At 38.6% G+C, this 24,361-nt stretch overlaps 1 protein-coding gene across 22 annotated transcripts in view; it reads left to right on the plus strand.

Moving 5' to 3' along the window:
* Dlg2 (discs large MAGUK scaffold protein 2) overlaps window positions 1-24,361 on the plus strand; it is a 1,917,798-nt gene that overhangs the window by 1,175,243 nt on the left and 718,194 nt on the right. For 2 of the 22 annotated variants that reach the window (XM_060367559.1, XM_060367561.1), the window contains exon 1: window positions 12,004-12,493. The exons of 17 other annotated variants lie outside the window; for them this stretch is intronic. In XM_060367559.1, coding sequence (XP_060223542.1) covers window positions 12,185-12,493 — 309 coding nt within the window. In that variant the 5' untranslated portion in view covers window positions 12,004-12,184. Of the gene's footprint in view, window positions 1-12,002; window positions 12,494-24,361 lie in introns of those variants that run through there. 3 more of the 22 variants (XM_060367568.1, XM_060367572.1, XM_060367564.1) reach the window with 3 other exon arrangements.

Raw genomic sequence — 24,361 nt, forward strand, 5'->3', positions numbered from 1 at the left:
CCTCAAATAGTCCTTACTTTTAGCTGTCTCTCTTCATATTTATTCACACATCACCATCTTCCCTCTGACTCCCACACTTGATCCTCCTGACCTCTACCATTCATAACTATCTAGTCTATTTCCCTTTCCTGTGAAGAGCTATTTACCATCCCTACCTCAAGCTCAACCCCCAGTCCCTTACTCTATACCTAACCTCTTGTAGCTTGGTTAGGATTGACTTAACAGCTAATATCCATTTATAAGCAAATGCATGCATATTTGTCTTTATTGGTATGGGTTAACTCACTCAGGCTGATGTTATTGAGTTCCCTTCATTTGCCTGTGAATTTCATGATTTCATTCTTTTAATGGATGAGTAATACTCCATTGTGCAAATGCTCTACATTTTTTTTTTATTATGTATCTTTTGAGGAACATCTAGGTTGTTTCCAGTTTGGGGCTATTATAAAAAAGAAGAAGAAGAAATAAACATGGTTAAATAAGTATCTCTGTAGTAGGATGAAATGTCCTTTGAGTAGATGCCCAAGAGTGGTATTGTTAGATCTTGAGGTAGGCCAATTCTCATCTTCCTGGGGTACTGCCACACTGATTTCAATAGTGGCTGCATGAGCTCGCATCTCCATGTGTTATGGGTGAATGTTCTCCTTATCACACAGCCTTCCCAGCATGAGCTGCATTTGTTTTATTGATCTTAGCCATGATGATGGATAAAAGATCAAATCCCAACGTAGTTTTGATTTGCATTTCTCTAATGGCTAGAGGTATTTAACATTTCTTTAAGTTTTTCTCAGCCATTTGAGTTTCCTCATTTGAGAATTCTCTGTTTAGATCTGTACCCTATTTTTAAATTGGGTCAGTTGTCTTCTTGTTAACTAGTTTTCTGAGTTATTTATATATTTTAGATATTAGCCCTCTATTGGATGTTTGGTATCTGTTTCATTATATAACTCAGGTATAGGCTCTACCTCTGATTTATTGAAGGTTCTAGTCTTTATTAGTGCTGAGTCATGAGTGAATTACAGAACCAGTCAGAACCATTCAATATTTTCAGATTATAAACCAGCATCTTTTTCACAATGTAGACTAACCAGGTTCAAAGAAATGCTATGTTTAAGACTCACTCTAAGTGTTCAAAAAATTATGAATGTTTTATTTTTTGTTTCGTTGCTTATTGCCTGAACCAGGACAACACTTTCCTCAAAATAGGGAAGACAAGACTAAGATCAATATATGTATATAATACTGATATTTATTTGAACCTAGCTGATTTTAATGATGATTTGTTCATGGTCATTGCAGATTTTTAAAATGTCAATCTGTAGAACTTACAAGTAGAATGAGGAGGGGTGTTTGAAATTGGTATTTGAGTGGATAGTTAGGAAGATAGATAAGATAGATAGATAGATAGATAGATAGATAGATAGATAGATAGATAGATAGATGGATGGATGAATGGACAGATGGACAACTGGATAGATGGACAGACAGACAGATAGATAGATAGACAGATAGGTAGATAGATGATAGTAGATTATTTAGCATTATGATGTACCAGTAATTATGTTAAGTACTTTCCAGAAATTAACTCATGTTATCCTTAAATGATTCTGCTGATGTGAGAAATTTCTTCTTTTATAGAAAAAGGAATTGAAATTCAGGGAGCTTATGTGACTTACTCAAATTTACGATCTAATAATGATCAAAACTGGGATATGAACCCAGAAGTCTGACTCTAGAGTTCCTGCATAATTAATAATAAATGAGAAAAAATAAATGCATAAACGTTGTACAAAGCTTTGTCATAGTGCTCGGAAGGCAAAAGTGTTAGAAGAATAAAATGCCACCAGAGTTCAAATATTTGTACCTTGATGAAAATATTTTCAACCTCTAAGTTGACGCTGTAGAGATTCGTCAGGGAAAGGGAGGAGAGTCTCTTCCCTACCTTTGAATAGATGATTGAAATAGGATATGATGGTGATTTAAGAGAACAGTCATTCATCATATCATAGTAGTTTCTGGACAAATTTTATGGAAAAAAATGCAAATTGACAATACCAGAAAAAAAACTTAATGTATTATTTTTAACCACACAACAATGTTGAATCCACATTTTTTTTTATCAGAATAGTGTTATTACAGCAACAGAAATCAAAGTAGAGCACCTCTATTAGATCAATGAAATCCAACTGTTCTCTTGTTAGAGTCCTTGTGGTATCTTGTCTTTTGGTTTTATCAATGACTTATTTTTTAATTAATTAATTTATTCATTTTTATTAATTACAGTTCATTCACTTTTTATCCCACAGTGGCCTACTCTTTGATCACCTTCCCCTGAGGGGGTAACAACCCTCCCAGGCCACAGAGGAAGAAGATGAAGCAGGTCCTGATGAGACCTGATAGGCCAGTGTCAGAGGAAAGGGGAGGAGGACCTCCCCTATCAGTGGCCTTGGGGAGGAGCATGGGAGGAGAAGAGGGAGGGAGGCTGGGATTGGAAGGGGATGAGGAAGGGAGCTACAGCTGGGATACAAAGTGAAGCCACATTTCTTAAGTGATAAGGAAACAATGATTAAACCTAAACATGTTGACAGAGTATGCCTGTCAGCTGTCCTGCTATTTATAACTTAGTACACCATGATGATAACTTAAAGCTTACCAAGTTGTAATGAAGATAAGAGAGGTAGGAGATGGCAATGTCAAAATTGCAGCATGTGTCCTGAACAGAAGTAGGGTGTTTTCTAAGTACATTTCACAAAGTGACAAAGTGAAAAGGAGATTCTAAGTATAAAATAGAGGATGACCAGAGCACTTCAGTAGGTTGCATTGTGGTAGTGAAGACAAATTTTCCCATATAGAAGACTCACCTAAGGGGGTAAATTCAATAGCAGGGGACACCCCTACATCTTGTCTCTGTATATGCCATTTCAATACTGTGTGCATTTGCATATTTAATACCTCTGCTCTCACTAGAATTTTCTCCTGTCTGCAGTTTCATAGCACAATCTCTGGTCTGAAATAGATACTCACTAAATATATACTAAATCAAATGAATACACCCAAAAGCAAAAATCATGTGGAACCACCAAGGAGATGATTAATTAAATGTAAATTTGAAATATACTGGCCCCAGCAAGGCCATTTAGGTCTAACTTTATTAAACTGTCACATCTCTGAGGAGAGGAAATTATTTAGCTGGAGGAGGGCCTGTCATTTCTACTAATCCATGCTTCTGCCTTTAGGCCAGTCCACAGATGAATTACCTCTGACAAGCCAGGGTTTGCCTTATTTTTAACCCAGAAGGGTTTTCTTTTTAAAAAAGCATTTCAGTAAACTCAGAGACCATCCATTACAAATAATACATCTAGAAACTAAAAGCTTATGAAAATATTTTAATGAAAGACTGGTCCGAGATTCTGGATCCCTTCCTAGTTCTACATGTGACAATTTAAGAAATCCAGGAACTCTGCTTCTGGGAGAGCAGGGCAGTATTGAGATACCACTCAACAGTTGTTATACAAACAAACAAATACTTGAGATAATTAACTAACAAAGGGAAGTGCTCTATTTTGGCTAGGAGTTTTGGAAGTTCTAGTCTATGTTCTCTTGACCCCATACCTTTGAGCCCACATGAGCCAGCACAGCACAGCACAGCACAAGGTAGGTAATGCCCACTAAACCTCTCACTATGTCCGGCCCCTTGAAGGTTCCACCTTCAAAATTATCACTTGTGGTGTCCTCGTAATTTTGTGTATATCGAGAGTTAGTTCCAACAGCCTATAAACTACTTCAATGTCTATCAGTAGAGGGACGGTATTTGTCTATGTATCTGTGTATCTGTATATCTATCTGGTTGTCTGAAAGAAGAAGGGAATCCTATAACATAGGTGACTCAAGGACATCTGTACACCAAGTATAAAAAATATAAAAAGTAGTTAAATCCATCGAAACAGAGAGTGAAATGGTGGTTGCCAGACCTAGAGTTAGAAAGAAGACTTTGGGGTGATTAATGAGTCAGAATTTTTTTTATTTTCAGAAACTACATAAATATATATTACATATCTTAATCATAATAACCCCTTACTCCCGTTTATGATGGACCCAGGACTTTCCATCACATCTCCCTTGCAAGTTCATGCCTCATTTTATAAGTTTTTTATTAATTTATTTTATATTTATTTTTATATATTTTTATTTATTTTTAATCCACTTGGTTCAATTAGTGCTATATGGTTGGATATGAGGTCATCCACTGGGGCACAGGGAACTTCCCAATGGCCACACTGGTAAAGAAAAGAGATACCCCAACCTACAGCAATTATCAATAGCTTCTTGCCTGGGGAAAACCACTTTCACTATATAAAATGGTTTCATTTTTATTGTTTTTTTTTAATTAAACTTTTTATTTTTTTACATTAATTACATTTTAGTTGCTTTGTATCCCAGCTGTAACCCCCTCCCTCATTCTGTCTAAATCCCACCCAACCTTCCTCATCACCTCCCATGCCCCTCTCCAAGTTCACTGATAGGGGAGGTCCTCCTCCCCTTCCATCTGACCCTAGTCTATCAGGTCTCATCAGGACTGGCTGCATTGTCTTCCTTGGTGGCCTGGCAAGGCTACTCCTCCCTGGGGGGGGGGGTGTCAAATATTCAGCCCTTGAGTTCATGTCAGAGACAGTACCTGTTCCCCTTACTAGGGAACCAATTTGGATACTGAGCTACCATGGGCTACATCTGAGCTATACCACTCCTAGACATATATCCAAAATATGTTCAAGTACACAAAAAGGACATTTGCTCAACCATGTTTTAGCAGCTTTATTCGTAATAGCCAGAACCTGCAAACAACCCAGATATCCCTCAGCTGAGGAATGGATACAGAAATTGTGGTACATTTACACACTGGAATATTACTCAGCAATTAAAAATAAGGAAATCATGAAATTCACAGGCAAATGGTGGGAAATAGAAAAGATCATCCTGAGTGAGGTATCCCAGAAGCAGCAAGACACACACAGTATAAAATGGTTTCTTGACAGAGAAAACTGCTCTATCCCATGCTGGTATTTCAAATGACTTGATCTTATTATATATGTGGAAGTAACTACAGATGCTGTGAGTTCATGTATGTAACACCCATGTCATGGCCAGAGCACAGAATGTCACTACACTCCTCCCTATTCTCCAGCCCTTTCTGTCCCTTCTTCTGTACTGTTCCCTGAGACTTGACAGGGAGTGTTAGTTGGTATAGGTACCTGAGGACTCAAGGGTGCATATTCTTGGAACATTGAAGAGTTACCAGTCTCTGTGTTAACTGCAGTAAGAAGCTTCTCTCACCAAGGCTAGTAACAGGACCAACAGGCTGATGCAGAATATTTTTTTCTTATTGTTGTGGCTTTTTTAAAATTTAATATTTTTGTATTTGTTTTTACAATTTATTCATTGTATAGCCCAATTGTAGCCCCTCCCTCAACTCCTCCCAGTCCCACCCTCCCTCCTTCATTCCCCCTATCCCCTTTCCCTAGTCTACTGAAAGGAGGAGTTCTCCTCCCCTGAGATCTGCCCAAAGCTTATCAAGTCTCACCAGGACTGCCCAAATCCTCTTCCTCTATGGCCTGGCAAGACCACATCGCCAGAGGCAAGTGATCAAAGAGCAGACAACCGAGTTCATGACAGAGGCAACACCTGCTCCATTTACTTGGATACCCACATGGAGACTGAGCTGCCCATGGGCTCAGTCTATATATCTATATCTGAGCAAAGTGTCTAGGTCTTCTCCATGCATGGTCTTTGGTTGATGTATCAGTCTCTGCAGGACCCCCTAGTCTCAGATTTTTCAGCTTTGTTGGTCACCTTGTAAGGCTCTTCTGTGTCCTTCTATTCCCCACCCCCTTCTTCCATAAGATTCCCTGCACTCTGCCCAAAGTTTGGCTATGAGTCTCAGCATCTGCTTAGATCCCCTGCTGGGTGGAGCCTTTCAGAGGACCCTCTATAGTCAGCTCCCACCCTGTTTCCTGTCTTCCACCATAGCACCCCCATGTCTTTAAACTCTTGCACGCACAAGTTTAGTTTCTGTGAATTGCCATTTCTTTTATATTGTGTCTTCTTGGGAAGAACGATAATTTGAATAGAGCCTGAGATTCTTTCTGTTTTACTATTGATTGACTTTTTTAAAGGATACTGTTTCTTTTTATTGTATGTATATGACTTTTGACTGCAGCATGTGTGACAGTCAGGACACAATGTTAGAGCTCCTGGACATGGAGTTACAGTGGTTGGAAGCTGCCAGGTGGGTGCTGGGAGCTGAACCCAGGGCCTCTACAGGAACAGGAAGTGCTCCAGACCACAACACCCTCTCAGCAATCCCCTATAATCATAGAAGATTGAATGTTAACTTAAAAAAAAAAAAAGACTCCAATTTTCACACTACCCGTAAAGTGAGACTACTTACGAAGACTTGAAAAGAAAATCCAGCTGTCAGGAAGTACAGATTTTATGAGTTAGTATCTTGATAAAATAAAGAAATTATTTCAATATTGAGACCATTAATACATTTCTTCACAAAACTAAATTATCATAATTATGTAACTAGCCATAATAAATGCTGCACTGAATTGATGACCGTGAGAATCCATTGCTACTTTGTTTTTATAATCACAATGCTCTTTTAATCATTTTATACCGAAAGGTGTATCACAGACTAAAATACTCATGTTTCTGTGATCACTATAAAATAACTGTCTTCCTTCTTGATGGTTTTTTTTTCTTTTTCTTTTTATTAATTACAGTTTATTCACTTTGTATCCCCCCTGTAGCTCCCTCTCTCCTCCCCTTCCAATCTCACCCTCTCTCCCCTTCTTCACCCAAACCCCTCCCCATGTCCATTGATAGGGGAGGTCTTCCTTGATGGCTTTAATAAACACTAATTATTACTTTATATTGAGATCAGAGGGTCCAGCAGACATAACCATGAGAAGCTCTGCTTACCCTGATAGTACTGGTCTATGTTATATTTTGAGAAGGGAATGGAAAAAGTAAAAGCACACTTTTTATTTTGCATATGATTATGATAATCTTGTAATAAAATCACAGGAACTAAGTCAATGCTAGATGGAAGAAGGAAAGCATGCTCTAACATCAATGAATGCCTTCCTGAGTGGATGGCATTGGGTCCTTCTGGGATCAAGGAAGACTCTTAATAGAAGAGGCTTAGGTATGCCAGTCTAATATAAAACAAGGCTAGGATCTGGATTGCAAAATAACCTCACTTTTTTGGTCCTGCAGTGTTGTTAGGGGATAGTTAGGGAGATGATTCCTAGTGCACTCCACAGAAAAATTAGTAAGGCTCATGTGACAGCATGGAGTGAGGAATACGGCGTGTCCAGTGATCACAGGCTGAATCTGAAAACATCTATTCAAACTCCATGTGAGTGAAAGACACAGGAGGAACAAAGTACAAACCAGACTAGTGAATAAGGCAGAGACGAGGTCACAGAGGACATTGGTAAGGATCACTTTAAAGACGGTAGTATCTTTAAATGAAGAGACCATCAATGAAGACTTGGCTGATAGCTAATGGGCAGGATAGGATGGATCACAATTTATTCTAATACTCCCTTTAGCTGCCTAGAATTGAAGCTAGGGTGTATGGCAGTTAAGTAGCGACTTTATGTTTTAAAGTATATACTAGTTTACAGTAAATTTATGTTGTCTTAGACTAGAGTAGTCACGGTGAATGAGCGGAAAGGATAAATATTGAAGATACTTAAATAAACAAAAATACATACTTTGGAGTGTGGCTCCGGGTGCTGGGAGAGAAATGGAATTCTTATGGAAGTTAGTTGAATCTCGGAGCATGAGAACAAATTACTTGTGGAGTTATAGCTCAGCACATATATTCAGTTGCTAAAATACAAAGATAAGAAAAAGATTATTGCAATTTTACTATTGTTCTTTTCAGAATCTCTAAAACAATGTCGCATAATTAGTGTTCTGATTTGTGGAATGGTGCTACTGAGTACATTAGAACAGAAGTCTACATTTCCTGAAAACTCTTTTATAATTGAGTCTATCGCTAATTCTGATTAAATCTCATACAATCCCTACTCAAATCCAAATATGTTTTTCTGGCCTCAGAGCATTCTAAAAGGTTTTTTGTTATTTCCTATCAATTTGGCTGTCCAGGCTCAATCTCTGCATCTCTGGAAACATGCCCATCCACAATGAATCCCTGCTTGTTTGTCTCATAAGATTTATTACTGAATTTGCTTAGGATTTTTTTAGATCATTTTAAAGTCTGTGATATTTTAAATATTCTTAGTTATCTCACTAAAATGGTAAATGTGCTGCGATTCTACAGTTATCAAGGTCAAGAGACACAGAATAGTATTGACTCGCTTGCATTTATACATTTATGTTTTTTCACTTTTCAAATCAAAGAAGGTTCTATCTAATGCACTATGGCATTCTATGATTACTTAACTTATTACTGTGGCAGCTAAAGGGCTTCTGCTTTCCAGTTCTCTTGCAGTAAGCACTTAGCTTTTTTTTTTTTGTAATTAATATTTTTATTTCCCATGTGGATAGAGTGCCTGAAAGAAATTTTATCTGGAAAAAATTCTGCCTAATATTTTAGTACACTTCAATTCATTTAGTGATCCGTCTTCGTGTTTATTTTTATTAAACAAACCAGGCCAGGATATTAGTTTTGAACTCTTGCTCCAAGGCGAGTGCTTTTTCTACGAAGTCAATGTCAGGTCACAGGGAGTTCAATAAGATATATCTCATCACGCATTACCCCGTGCATCTTCTGTCCAGGTTAAATCACAGTCATAAGTAAGACATGTGCTTGTCCAATACTTATTCCTGTTTCACCAGAATTATATGTCATCTCATGGTTATCACAGCTGTCCAATTACAAAATGATCAAATTGGATTATTGTTAATTAGTGAGTCTGTCTCATAGTACAGAAGTCTCATTGGGTGAATTTATCTGTTTAAGTGGTCTGTCTTCAGATGCAGAAAGCCAAATGTCCTGTTTGAAAAGGGGGGAAAAACAACTTTGGTGGAAAGGAGAAAGCTGAAGATGCAAATTAGTTTACACACACTAAAGTGAAATGATGATTTCAATATAGCCTATTGGTAAGCTTCATAAAAGTTTGCTGTAATCTTAAGTATCTTTGAGAGAAAGTAATACTGTCTATAAAACACAGCTACTTATTTATCTACTAAGAAATGACAGACTGAGCTTATGAAAATGGATATCCTATGGCCTTTCTGATGAGAAGAAATAGCTCATTTGAAATATCTCTTTATAGCAAATTTGGAATCCTATGATGATTTATAACACCTTAATAGTGCTCATCCTGGAAACCTTCTGTCTGACTGCATACTGCATACACCATTACAGAACTGTGATGGATGCTTACTGACTTACTCTATGCAGATTGATTCTTATCCTTGAGGAAAAAAATGAGTGAAGATGGGGCATGGCTTCTCTGAACATTCCAATGGGTCTTTGTGCAATGATATCAGCCCAAGCCACTGGAGAAGTGTCTATGGTTATATTAGACCAAAGGATCCATAGTTTCAGTCCCTGACATTGTCATTTGGGAGTGATGGCATTGGCATACTGTGTCAAATGTCAGTGTAAAACCATGCATTGTGATGATACCAGAGAGGTCTGAAGCACTCTGGAGATTTATCTGACCTAGAAGCTCTTTATGGTGTTAGTTATGTCTTGATCTAAAGTAAATATGATAGGCTTTGGGGTGGGAACAGATTTGCTGTTGGTTTCCCATTGAGTACACTGTAGAGATTTTTTTTTTTTGCCTCAGTTTTAATGTCCCTCTATATTGATTTTTGCCTGCTTGGGTTTTTTTTTTTTTCAGGAGGAAAATTATGTTATTATTATCTCTGCGCAATAGCTCAAACCATCCTCCTGCTCCTCCTTCTCCTCCTCCTCTTCCCTTTCTCCTCTTTGTCTTCTTCCTCCTTTTCTTCTTTTTTAGATAAACATCCATATAAAAGAGCATCACCTCAAATCTAGCACCAAAATTTAAATTGAATACATGTTTCTGAAGCCTTGCTGACTTAAGTATCACTATAAAACCTCCCCTATCACTGGAGTAAGGGAGGAGCATAGGGGGAGAAGGGAGAGAGAGGGTGGATTTGAGAGGAGACGAGGGAGTGAATATACAGTGAATAAATTGTAATAAATAATGAAAAAAACATTTAATAGCAAAAAATTACTTATGTCCTTAATTTCTTTACTTATGCGTGTGTATGTGTATGTGTGTAAGCATGTGTTTATGCACACACATTTGAACACGAACCATCACTCAATAAAACAAAAGGAAAATATTTCTTATTATGTGTTGGGTGCTTGGGAAAATAAGGAGTAGTAAACCAAGGTCATCCTCTTTATTTTACTTGGGGAGGGTATTTTAATTGTTCGTTTTTTAATTTTAAGTTTTGATATTTGGTCATGATGTGTAGGGAAGATTATGACTGAATTTGAATCACTGTATAGCCCAGGCTTGCCTTGAGATCTCTGCGATCCCTCTTCTTCAGCCATCTGAGCGCAAACTGACAAGCCACACCCAGCTTAGCATATTTGGTTTTGAATGCTGTCTCTACTAAACTTGCTACTATTAATTTAGACTGGTGTGTAGGACCTGGGAAAGAGTTATTTTATGGAAGTATGTGGGGATAGATTTCTACTCCTTCCATGTTGTATAAATCGAGCAACGATTTACCAAGGGTCCTTGTGTTGAAATGAGTGTGGTGACGGTTCTGGAACCTGAAGTAAGGAGTGCCAAGTGAGGCAGAAGTGGGTGTGCCCTGTCACAGAACCCCATCAGTCTGCGGGGAAGCTAGGTCTGATGCACTCAGCTGTTTCTGAGTAAACTAGTTATAGAATGGCGCTATGCCTTTTCTCATTCCTAGCCGGATGACAACTTATATTACAATCAAATTAATGCTTTTTTTTTATTTAGGAACATGTGAAAGATGTGGACAGTTGTTCAAAGACACAGAAGGTTCACAAAGACAGTATCATTTCTAAGTGTGGTTGTACTTGGTTTTTCCCTTCACTGAAAATACTGTAGATGTGTTCAGCCAACACACTGAATTTGAAATATAGGCTTGTCCTCCTTGGAAAGAAATGTCTTTAAATTGGATAGGTTTCACTCTTTTTTAGTGAAATGTTTTTGTAATTGTTTCTTACAAAACCAAACGATGAATGGCAAGCATTGACCAGATCTTTCACTTTAAAATGCAGGCTCCCTCTGTGGTGAATAAAGTTGTCGTGGTAAAGAATTTGGAAGTAAATCCTCAGAATAATTTGGGGGTGAGGAAAAATACTATTTTAAAATAAGCCACCCTATCATCTTTGAATCTTAAAAGTCATCATATTTTGAGAGAAATAGAATTAATAATTGTTCATGGTATGAAGAACATATACCATGTAATCATATTTTAAAGTAAATTAAATTCAAAATGTAAAGGATACCAGTGTAGCACTGTGACCTTGATCATTTTTTTCAAAATTAATTGATGCTTTTTGGAGTTAATATTAAAGCCCTCATTTCATTATTTCCTGATTTGGTCCATGTCTTGGCAACTGGATAAGTGGTTCCCAGAAATGGTGAACATTTCCTTCCCAGGTTAACTTTCCCATCACTTCACACTGCAGATACTATACCGTTTCTGCCTACATGCAGCATTTCTCGAAAGAAAGGTCCTGCTGCTCTGATACAAAGTTCTCTTTCCTGAGATTTGTATTTCCTGCGTGGATCGGGGAGGAGGGGAAAGTGAGGATGCCAAATTGTGAGGAGTATTCGTTACTGTGAGGCTCCATGCAAAGAGGGCTTGTAACACAGTGTACAGTCTTGTAGCCCAGCTGTGTGGAGCATTGATTGCTTCTGCCTAGAGCAGGGACACTGTCAAGTTGCTCTGTGAGTTGAGTCATCTATTGACAAAGAGCTACCAGCCCGCAGATAATGCTGTGCAGAGCTGCTCTCGCCGCTCCTCTGCTCCCACGATGAACCGCTTATAGCAGCTGTCAAAGATACTGAGGCATCCACAGGGGGAAAAAAAGACTTTTACAACTGCCTGGAAGAAAGGGGTGTGAGGAAGGAAACCTCTCTATGCAGAGCTGACCAAAGAAAAGAGTAGGCACCAGTGCAGAATGAATGCATACCTCACCAAGCAACACAGCTGCAGCCGGGGGTCGGATGGGATGGATGCTGGCAGGAGTGCGCCCACCCTCATCAGGGACGCCCACTGTGCTTGTGGTTGGCAGAGGAATGCTCAGGGGCTTGGGTACAGTTCCCAAACTATGCCCTCCTCAGGTCCCGGGGGCCCAGCTACCAACAGGACCAAGCTGGTCACCTTATGGGACAGTGTACGGAAAAGCCCCCATAAAACCAGCACCAAGAGCAAAGGGAATTGTGGGGAACGTTGTGCCTGCCCACACGGTTGGTTCAGCCCTGCACAGGTGAGCTTTTTCTTTGTGACTTTCCTTCTGTGTTGTAAGAAGTTGTGTTTAAGGTCAGGGTGGCTTGAAAACTTTGCTGAGTTCTCGCTGACTGGGTTTGTCTGCTTGGAAAAAAAAATCTTAGATCAAAAGAAAGAAAAAATGATTTCTAGTTTCACACGTATTTGTGGTTTTACACTTCTGGGCGGTGGGTAGAAATCCGGGGATGCTGTGTGTGGGTGTCAGTGACTCCAGTTCACGTTCTCAAATCCCCAGATGATTTTTAGTATTCTGTAACATAGTCTCTTAGCAGCCCTCTAACCACAGTTCATTTTTCTTTTCCCTTTAGCCTCTCTTTAAAATTATTATTATTATTACCGTTATTGTTATTATTATATTTTAAGGAATAGAAAGAAAATTAATTTTAATAGGACACTTTCCACTGTGGTAAAAATAAATGAACATTTTTTTTTTCCATCAAATGAGAGGCTTGATGTGTGTTATTTCCATCAAATGAGAGGCTTGATTCTGGTTTTACTCTTAAGATTCTATGATGTGTGTTATTCTGGTTTTACTCTTAAGATTCTATGTGTCTTTTCACTTATGGAGGAGAAACTTTGTTTCTACCACATAGTTCATTTTGCAAATAAAAAGACTAATTGGAAGCAAGAGGGAGGGTGATCATATTTAGAATAAGCAGGGGAACACATTTAATCATAGAGAAGCAATAAGATCATTTGTATTAGGACTGCAACCATCTCTCTTACCAATGCCTTTCTGAACATAGGCATATTTATTTAATTTGATTCCTGAATTGGTTTTGCCCTGAAATTACTAGCCCTTTACTGGAAATAAATTGGATTTATTTTTGTTTTCCTGCTTTCATAAAAGGGGGAACCAACTCTTTCAAATGCTATAAATGTAAATAAAATGCACCTGTAGTCACCATAATAAACAGAGAAGAGATTATTCTTAAATACACACTGGAAAGAATAAGCTGTGTTTGCAGTAGAAAAATCTCAGTTTAAATACTTATAATACAGTCAAGAGGTATATATTGATCATGAATAAAATGCTATGATCTAAAAGGTGTAGAGGGGTTTTAATTTCAATAATAGTTTTTCCTAAGTACTTCCAAGAATGCCATATATCACTAATTTTTAGTAGTATAGTTATACACTCATGCCAAGGATATGGCTATTTGATTCATTGGTAGCAAATTAGAAGCTTTACTTAGAAAGACAGAATCTGAGATCTTGTTTTAGCAACTGTTCCAGCTTTAAATGGAACCTTGTGTCGGGAAATGTAGTCAAAATTTAGAGTTAATAAGAACTCAAAATGAACAAGGAATCTTGACAATCACCATGAATCTGTGTGTTTTGTGATGAAACATTGGCTTAATTTTCTTTAACTTATAAGTATGTGTAAGCTGCATTAAATTCTCCTAAGAAATCAAAACTTAGTAATAACTTATAGCTTAACAATTTTTACATGGAGAAATCAAATTTGGTTTATTATTTGAATACTTTTTTATTCAAGAAGTAGCATACTTTTAGTAAATGATACTTTCCCAAACCAAAGAATTTAAAACTACCTTGTAATAACAGCATAACAAAAATAGTAAGATATGTTCCAACTAAAGAACACTTCTTTCTTCATTTTTAACTAAATCTTACTTTCTGCTTGCCTGAAATTTATGACCAGTTAATACTGTAAGGGATTGAAATAGATTCTACACTGGCAATTAAGGAGTCCGTGACATATGAGAAGGCAATAAATTGAAGCAGCCCCAATCTTCCATACTCCTTAGGGTATCCATTTCTGGGCATTTCTTGTCACTCATGTGTACTTTATTATTGGCGAGAATATTGCGTCTTCATGTTGGAGTCATTATCCCACATGGTTGAAGTGTCTCAGTAAGTCTTTCCTCCCAGAATTCTCCTTTTCATTCTTTCTTATCTCAGACCTGCAAAAGTTCTATGCTGGATTAATCAGTCCCTCTTACCTCTTCTGTACCCATCCAAACAGATGAAAGGAACAACTTTAACTTTTTAGTACACGTATGTGCACACATTTAAAATGTGTCTACAATTACCTCTAAAGAATAACTATTTGTATGTACTAGATATGGACATGCTATATTGTATATTTATTTTCATATATGCATGCAAACATATATGTGCACATGTATGTAGCTTTATATATATGGAAATTAATATTCTATATCATTCTAAATTTATCACAGTAAAATGTTAGCTTACTTTCCAAAGACTACTTCATTCTCTTTACTTGAAAGGTTTCTTCGTTTAAAGCATTTTCCACAGAATTTAGGGAATGAAATATGCTGAAATTTGAACAAACGCATGTATGTCTTGATTCATTCATATGTACACTTGTAGCACTTAACCAGTATTTTAACTATATGGATATATCTCATCACTCAGCAAGTCTATATACTATCACAAACACAGAAATATGCATGTATGTCATGCATATGTCTGTTAAAAATCTATTTTGAGAGTTTTTGAATACTATTTTGCTCTTCAATTTCAAATAGGGGCTGGTAAAGACACCAAAAATAATCTTTGGTAAAGAAAAATGTAAAAGGGTGATGCATGCTTTATAATAACCCAGTCACCCACCTGTGGTATAAAAGGGGACTGAAGTAACTTAATGTTTGGGAGCTGAGATGTTGTTCTCGTAGTTGTGTATTGTATTGCATGGAACTCAGAAGTGTAGCTTCCAGGTGCTATAATAAAGGGCTATGGTAATGATTTCACTTCCTCCCATGGCTCTTTGCCAAACTCCCATCACTTGGAGTGCTGGCTCCTTAACAATAACAATAGCATTAAGACTCTCCCATTTTGTTGCTCCAGTGCTGATCTAAAAAGTATCTCTATCTCCTCTCAAATAAGTTGTCATTCCATTTGAATCTGTGGAATATATACGGATTGTATAACTACAGTAGCAGGTAAGAAAAATGGAAAATTGTAGCTTCCAGAGTGAGTTCTGCAATGCACGTCTTCAACATCGGGTGTTGGCTTTGCAAAGAAACACGCCCATCATTGCCTATGTGGCATTTCTTCCTACTTCAGGCTGAAATAGGGAGACACGTCCAAAACATGGAAGCTTGGAAGTCACAGTCATATGTATTTTTCCTCATTTCTCCGTCATTCACTGTTTATTCAGCTACTAAATACTGAATGTTTGCGATGTAGCACAGGGTCTACCCCGCGGTTATTCTAGGAGTGAAGTGGACTACTCCAGCTTATCTTACCACAGACTATACATGTGGCAATTATATCAGGACCTGAAAGTTCCAAGACATGTGACAGTTACCAGCCTGTGCAGCTAGGCCATGGAGAGTCTGTGGGAGAGTAAGAGGGAAAGATGTTCTCTAGAAAAGATACTGCTTCTTTTTATAACCAAGTTTTCCATTTTGTAAAATGGTGATTTTTTTTCCATTAATGTATTTATTGAATCACTTTAGAGCCTGATGGCAGCCCCTCCCTCCTCTCATCCCAGGCCTGCCTCACACTTCCATGTCCCCCACTTCCGCCTTCTCTTCTCTGAGAAGGGGAGGCCACCCATGGCCGCTAATCCACCCTGGCATAGGACTAAGGGCATCCTCTTCCGCTGAGGCCAGGCAAGGCAGCCAAGCTACGGGAAAGGAGTCTAAAGGCAGGCAACAGAGTCAGAGACAGCCCCACTCTCATCCTTAGGGATCCACATGATGACCAAGCTGCACATCTGCTACATATGTGTAAGGGGCCTAAGTTCAGCCCATGCATACTCCTTCGTTAGTGGTTTGGTCTCTGTGAGCTCCCATGGGCCCAGGTTAGTCTACTCTGTAGGCCTTCTTTTGGTTTCCTTGACCCCTCTAGATCCATCAGTCCTTCCTTCCATTCTTTCACAAGAGTTCTTGAACTCCGCCTATTGTTTGGTTATGTGTCTCTGCATCTGTTTCCATCAGCTTCTGTAGGAAGCCTCTCAGAAGGCAATTATTCTGGTCTTCTGTCTGCAACAATAGCAGAGTATCAATCTGTCAGGAACTGGCTCTTTCCGATGAGGTGGGTCTCAAGTTAGGCCAATCAGTAGTGGGCCTTTCCCTCAATCTCTGCTACATCTTTATTCCTACCGTTCTCATAGGTAGGGTAATTTTGGATCAAAGGTTTTATTGGTAAGCTGGTTTGTGTCAAGTTCACACACACACACACACACACACACACACAAACACACACAAAACAAACAAACAAACAAACAAAAAACCCACTATCCAGCACAGGGCAAACTAGTATTCATAAAGTTAATGGAAGACGCTCTGGAAAGAGTTTAGACTTTAGTTTCAGACAATCCTAAATTTGAATGTCCAGATTCTGTGTGCTTTCTTTTGCTTAATATTTGTAAGCATCCCTTTTCTCTTCTGTAAAACTTGGGATCAGAAAGTCAGGGTGCAGAGAAATAAAATATAGTAAGAATTGAATACAATTTCTTTTTTACATTATTATTATTATTATTATTATTATTATTAAGTTTATTCACTTTGCATCCCAGTTATAGCCCTCTGCCTCAAATCCTCCTGGTACCACTTTCCCTTACCTCAAATCCTCCTGGTACCACTCTTCCTCCATCTTCCTTTACTATCCCTCCTCTCTAGTCCACTGATAGGGGATGTTCTCCTCCCCTACTATCTGATCCTAGCCTATCAGGTCCCATCAAGCTGGATCCTCTTCCTCTGTGGGCTGGCTAGGTAAGCCCAGCAGGGAGAAGTAATGAAGGAGCACCCCAGAATGGACCTTGGAGCTTACTGGTTCAACACGTGGTATTTATTTCTATCAATGATGTCAAATTTTTACATTTTCTTAACCTGAAGAACTTACTACCCTCCTGCATGCTGTCCTTTCATCAGAATTTTATGGCTCCCTTTTAATGATGAAGGTTAAGCTAGGCAATTGTCCAGAAACTTTTGGCATAGGTCCGTACCACTGGAGTGACATTGTGTCCTTTTGGGGTTCTCAGAAATTTATAAATGTGCAGGGAGAGAGACAGACACAGAGAGACAGAAACACAGAGAGACATGGAGAGAGAGACACAGAGACACAGAAATAGAGAGGAAAAAGGAGGAGAGGTCAAACATGATTATATTGATGAAGAATCATTCCCATAACCTTGCTTTCAAAAGTTAACTGAAATTAGATTTTGCAGCCACCTCCTGTTGTGGTAGAGGACTGCATTTGGAGTTCTCAGCCAAGCTCTGTAAATTTAAATTTCCCTCAACAGTCCTTTGATAGTAACTCAGAAATGAGCACTTTGAAATGACATTGAATGGACATCTTTCTAATGCAAGAAGCAAGGCTTCCCAACACTGAACATCAGCTTTGTTTATGTCCTGTCAGAAATGCATCACATCTTCCTATAGCTTTTGCCTTCTTTGAGCTTTTGCCTTCCTATAGCTTTGCCTTCCTTTCCTTACCAAAGCAGTGCAGCCTTCTTTTTTTAAAAAAAAATTTCTGGGAACACCAAGCATTCTGGGGAAGGGGAAAAACACAAGTGAAGAAAGAATTAAAGTTCCTGTGGCAGGCCTGAACACCCCTGCTACCCACATCACTGGATGCTGACGTCAGCAGAGCCCTCTCCACAGCACAGAACGAGGAGAAAGTCAGCACAGAGGGCAGGAAGGGAAGGCGTGAAGGTTTTGTGGTGTCTCCTGAGTACTTCTGATGCTCCCGTGGGTGAAACACTGGACCAGGGGCCTTACCACACTCAATATACCTTTAACACTGCGAAAACCCTGTTGTAATCCCCATATCAAGCTGCACAAACTGCAGCTCAGAGTAACTCGGTCACAATCACACCACTAAAGAGGATGAAACTGGTTTCAGCTAGATATGTATTTGGTTTACATATTCATTCTACATCTGACAGTTGCACTTGTTTTCAGCCATGGGAGGTAGACTGAAACCACTCACCATCATCACACGTACTAGAGACTTCTATAATTGCCCAATTTGTCATAAATTTCTGCAAAGGTTTACAGTAGGAACATGTTCGGAAGGACTGGCCTCCAACTGGAGAAGCCAAATTTCCCTTCTGCATTATTTCATTGTTTCAGGAATCCTTCCTTAGTACAGCTTTTGCAGATCCTTGCCCTAACTCATCATAGACAGGCAGCCAGCCCTGATGAGACCAGATAGGCTAGGTCAGATAGAAGGGGAGGAGGTCCTTCCCTATCGGTGGACTTGAGAAAGGGCAAAGAGGGAGTAAGAGGGGTGGGTAGGACTGGGAGGAAAAGAGAGAGTGAGATTCCAGCAGAGATACAAAGTGAATAAATTGAAATAAATAAATAAGCGAAAGAAAAAGAATAGTGCTAAGTTGAATCATTGAAATCTATGAGTAGCAACAGTACAGTGAGATAACTTTCATAGCCTCATTTATCCGTGCTATCTTCACACTGTGTTAGGTCTGCAGTATGTGTGGTGGGGAATCGGGATGGAGGATCACAATAGAAAAACAAAGCATGAGTCTGTGGATATGCTACCTTTAGTCCCCGTGCAATATCTCACACTGAACCAGTATTTGTGAATCTCACAATTTTGTTCTATCTGCCTGTTCATGCAAGCAAATAGAGAAGCAACGGCTAATACTCAAATGTCGTTTGATACCACCATCTCCATTGTCCACCTTGATCTTTTTCATGTTCCTTGACTTGTTACTGTTATTCATCTGGTGTTGTTCACTGTGGTTCTATTGTATTCCATGCCTTTAAATTCTCAAATGCATCTGGACGCTTTATGATTGTGTCAGAATTGGATGGCAACTTCATGGCCACCTAAAAGATTTTGCAAATGAGAGCCTGAAGCCTAGAAGAGTTAAGAGACTTGTCCAAGGTCATTTATTTTGTGGCAGACTTGGCGCAGGCTTCTAAATTCAGAATTGAATTATCTTTTTACTGTTCCAAGAAGCTCTCTCTCTCAGCCCTCTTCTTCACTAGGATTTCTGCCAGAAGAGTCATTAGGCATGCAACTTATTGGGAATTGATCAAAAAATATTATATTGATACACAAACATAATTTTTACTAAGACCAGTAGTCCTGAAAAATAGAAGAGCCACTAGAAAACATTATTTACTATAATGGTTTTGGTTTGTTTGTTTGGTTTGGTTTGGTTCAGTGGGATAAAGTTTTGCTGTGTGGTGTAGGCTGGCCTAGAACACGTATCAGTCTGCTCTGTTTCATACTGCTGAGTGCTGTGATTACAGGCATGTACCACCAGCTCTGGCTTAGGAAACATTTCATATGAGAGAAGATGCTTTTGTTTTGACAATGTTTGAGATGCTGGACTGGCATGGAGAAGTAGGAGACCAGGGGTGCCAGATGAAATCATGTGAATGATTTGATGAAATGAAAGCTGTGCATGTGTATGCAGAGTGATCCAGCAGTAAATTCCACCATGTACATTGTAAATTTGAACCTCATACTGGACATTAATAAAGATTATCCCAAAACATATTACCTGAACCTAAAACTGAGCTTACTTTCTTAAATAAATACAAAATGTTCTTGAAAAGTTTATCATTGAAAACTTTTAAGAGCACCATTTCTGTATATATTAAGGGACCTTTGGACTTAATCCTATTGTTTTTATCAAGGGCCATTTGCAGTTTTGCTGCTTTTGGCCTTACATTGATTCTGTTTTACATATTCGGATAGTAGCGCCTACAATACAGAGATCAGCATCCAGGATACACCTCTCAGTGCTCATCTGCACGGGTAGGTTTCATCAGCGTATGTGTAACTGAGAAGATTAGAGCCTTCTTCCTATGAATCTAGATCCACCTTTTATTCTGTATACTTTTATGCTTTATTTTACTACCTGACAAATAATCATTGTGTGTGTTTGGGAGGTACAGTGTGATCTTTGAAAGTGTGTGTATATTGTGGCGTGGGCTGAACAGCTAATTAACAAACTCATCATCCCAAGTATTAATCATTTCTTTGTTGCAAGAACATTTTTAACGTCTCTATTCTAGTTATTTTGAAATATGCTGTACTGTGTCATTAACTACAGTCACCAGTGCATAAGGAAGTGAGATATGATCATTTGTAGCTAAATATTTTAAGTTAGAAGAAACATACAATTCAGGAGCTCATCAAATTTCATTGATGAATTATCTAAAAGACTTTAATGCCATGTAAAGATCTGTGGTATTCATAAGTGCTAATTATAATTTTTCTGTTTTTTTATCACCATCACTATAATCATCATCAACATCATCATTATCATTCTAAGCCTGTGTTCCTGCACCCAGCAAATAGTTCAGACACTTCTTGCTCTGCAACTCACAGGATCAAACCGAGGGACTCATGTATGCAGACAACTGCACCACCTCTGAGTGCATTCAGTCTCTTTTGGCTGCAGGGTTTGTGTCAGCACTTAACTTTATCACCCTGAAGCTGTTAGGTTGATTAATTTTAATTATTTATTTTTATTTATGTGGGAGAGGGTCTTGGCCAGAAGAGAATTTTTTATCCTTTGGAGCCAAAGTTCCAGGTGATTGTGAGCCTGACGTGGATGGAGAGAAGTAAATGTGGGTCCTTCGTAAAAGCAGCAAGCTCTTTTAACTGTACAGCCTCCTCTCCACATCTAGATTCATGTTACATATCACTGCCCACTTTTAATCAAGGAATTGAATTGTGAGGTACTGAAAATCAGAGGTATTGCCTTCATAGGATAGGAGATTTCATGCACAGGTAGATGGCAGGTGGATCTATTAAAACATACATACAGACATACAAACGGATATAGACAGACATACAAACATACATACATACATATATACATACATATGTGAGTGATATCCAGCTAGAAAATTGCCTCTCTCGCATGCCTTTTTTATTTTAATTAATTTTAACTAGTACATAAAATAATGAAAGCTGTGCATTTTGTGGATACAATGGTTTACTAATATATGTATATATGTCATAGTAGCCAACTCAAAGCTAACACATGTCTCCTCAACTATAAGCTTCATATAAAACATATAAAGGCTGGGACTGAGCTTAAAAGTAAGATCCATTTGTTCGCAAAAATATGGCATTCTTACTTTCTCTAGCTCAATTACCTACAGTGTTCTTTTAGATATTCTATGCATCAAATTGTTTCCTTTAATCTGCCATCACACATGCCTCGCATCTAGATATACCATTTGAATCCACATTTGTTCCTTCTCAGAAGATGTAAGCATTTGACTCTTTCAGTATATCATCTAATCTGAGTCTTCATGCTGACATATTGAGAAAGCAGTCCTTTAAATACTGGTCCTTGTTACTATTAAAAAGAAAATCATGAAATTTGCAGGCAAATGGATGGAACTAGAAAAGATAATCCTGAGTGAGGTAATCCAGAAACATAAGGCAGGCATGGCATAGACTCACTTATAAGCAGATATTACCTGTATAATATAGGAATACTAAAATCTACAGACCTGGAGAAGCTAAACAATAAGGATGAACCTAGGAAGAATGCTTAAATCTCATTAAGAAGGAAAACAGGCTAGACACCAGAAGTGGCAGAAGACAGGAAACAGGATGGGAGCCTACTACAGAGGGTCCTCTGATAGGCTCTACCCAACAGAGGATCGAAGTAGATGCTAAGACTGACAGCCAAACTTTGGGCAGAGTGCAGGGAGTCTTATGGAAGAAGAGGTGGGGGGAGGGATACATGGGGGGACTAGGAGCCCCACAAGGAAAGCAACAAAGCTAAAATATCTGAGCATAGGGGGTCCTGCAGAGACTGATGCTCCAACCAAGTACCATGCAGGAAGAGGACCTAGACCCCCTGCTCAGATGTAGCCAAATGGCAGTTCAGTCTCCATGTCAGTTCCTGAGTAAGGGGAACAGAGGCTGCCTCTTTCATGAACTCTATTGCCTGCTCTTTGATCACTTACCCTGGCAATGCAGTCTTTCCAGGCCACAGAGGAAGAGGATCCAGGCAGTCCTGATGAGATTTGATAAGCTATGGGCAGATGGCAGAGGAGGAGAACTCCCCCCTTTCAGTGGACTAGGGGAAGCGGATGGGGGAAAAAGGAGGGGAGGGTGGGACTGGGAGCAATTCAGGGAAGGGGACTTCAATCGGGATATATAATGCAAAAATGTGAAAAAATTAAAATTAAAATAAATAAATACTGGTCCTTTCTTCATCTCCCTTTTACTTCAGTTATTTGCACTTTGTAAAAATTACATGTAGGCAGCTGCATTATCAATAAATGTCATTTCATATGAAGATTGGAAGAAATTATAATATGTTTATCATGTAATGGAAACATTAGCCCTTATTATGACAGAACGACTGGCTCATATATTCAGAATTGTTGTGTGTTTTTAATTTGCCCTTCAAAAGTCCAGAAGTCAGCAAAGTGAAGCCTGCAGACCAATTCTAGCCTGCTTGCTGTCTTTGTGTAGACTGTGAATTAGAAAATTCTTATATATTTTAATAGCTATAAACATCAAAGGATTGTGGGACTGAACATGAGAGTTATATAAAATAATTTTGTGTTATCTGTAAATTAATTGTGTTCAATCAGTCATTATTTTGCATACAATTTGTAGCTCTTTTGGTGTTGTAACAGAGTTGAACAGTTGCAATGATGACCTCAAGGACTCAAAGTTCTTAAATAATTATTACCTAACTTCACAGAAAGCTGCTTACTGACATCTGCCTAGAGCAGCTGATCTCCATTTTCTGCTGATGGACCGTTCCTTTCCGCCTAACAAAACCTATTCATTTTAAAGATGTGGTTAGAGCCTATCTTTCTCTTCAGTCCTTTTAGCTCTCAAAATTCCTTAATGGGGCATCCTGTGTTATTATTATATTACCTTGTATTGTGGCTAGTTAGAGCTTAGCTTACAAACTGTAAGATGCCTCACATCCCCTACTTGTGCCTAACTATGCCTTTGTAACAGTTCTTCCAATGCCATTATATTGAATTCATTTCAATATGTAATGTAAATGTTTTCAATGTAAATGTCTACCCACAGAGATGCAGTATTCACATTGATGAGTGTTTTGTCTTATCTTGAGTCAGATCTCTTTCCTGTGATGCTTTTCAAACACTGGAAATCAGTTTCAGCCATCCAAGTAGGCTGTACAGGATCAATGGGAAAGGCAGAATACTGTACTATGAGAACACATCAGGAAAACAAACGGACAGACTTAATTTTGTAGTTTAATGTAGGAGTCAGTCCTCTGCAAAGTTAAGATAATCTCACAGAATACTGTCTTCTATTTAGTTCCTGTAGACTCTGTTGCAGATTCTCTAATTACTCTTCTCCATCACTTCTGTGGCTAAAAATAAATGCTCAGAGAACTGTAGTTAGCATCACCACATTAAAACCCATGAATGAACAGATTCTTGTACTTTATCGTGGCAGACTGTGGTTCTCACCATGGAGGACTTTGATTACCATAGCCATAATGCAAATATGTCATGGTTACTTGTCCATGGTTTAGTTACTCCTCATCCCCCTGTTGGTTGTGTCTGTTGGTTGTGGCACACTGTCACATCTGACTGTTCAGTGGCCCCTGAGCTCAGGTCTGTATGGTTGTACTCCATGTACTGTACTAACTGAGCCCTAAGCCCAGCCCCACTTTGTAGCTATTTATGCTGGCAAATCTACCTTCAGTGGAGAATACATTGTTTTGTTTACCTGGTCACAATTATAGCTAAACATAGTCATACTTATATGAATCAAATGAGAAGTCAATAATATTAAATTATATGGTTTCATTTTCTTTCTTGAAAATAGATTTATTTCTCACATAATGTATTCTGATTACAGTTTCCCCTCCCTGTATTCTTCCCAGATTCTCTTCATATTCCTCCCACCTGAA

This window comes from Meriones unguiculatus, chromosome 14, assembly GCF_030254825.1.
Source record: "Meriones unguiculatus strain TT.TT164.6M chromosome 14, Bangor_MerUng_6.1, whole genome shotgun sequence".
Classification (NCBI taxonomy): Eukaryota; Metazoa; Chordata; class Mammalia; order Rodentia; family Muridae; genus Meriones; species Meriones unguiculatus.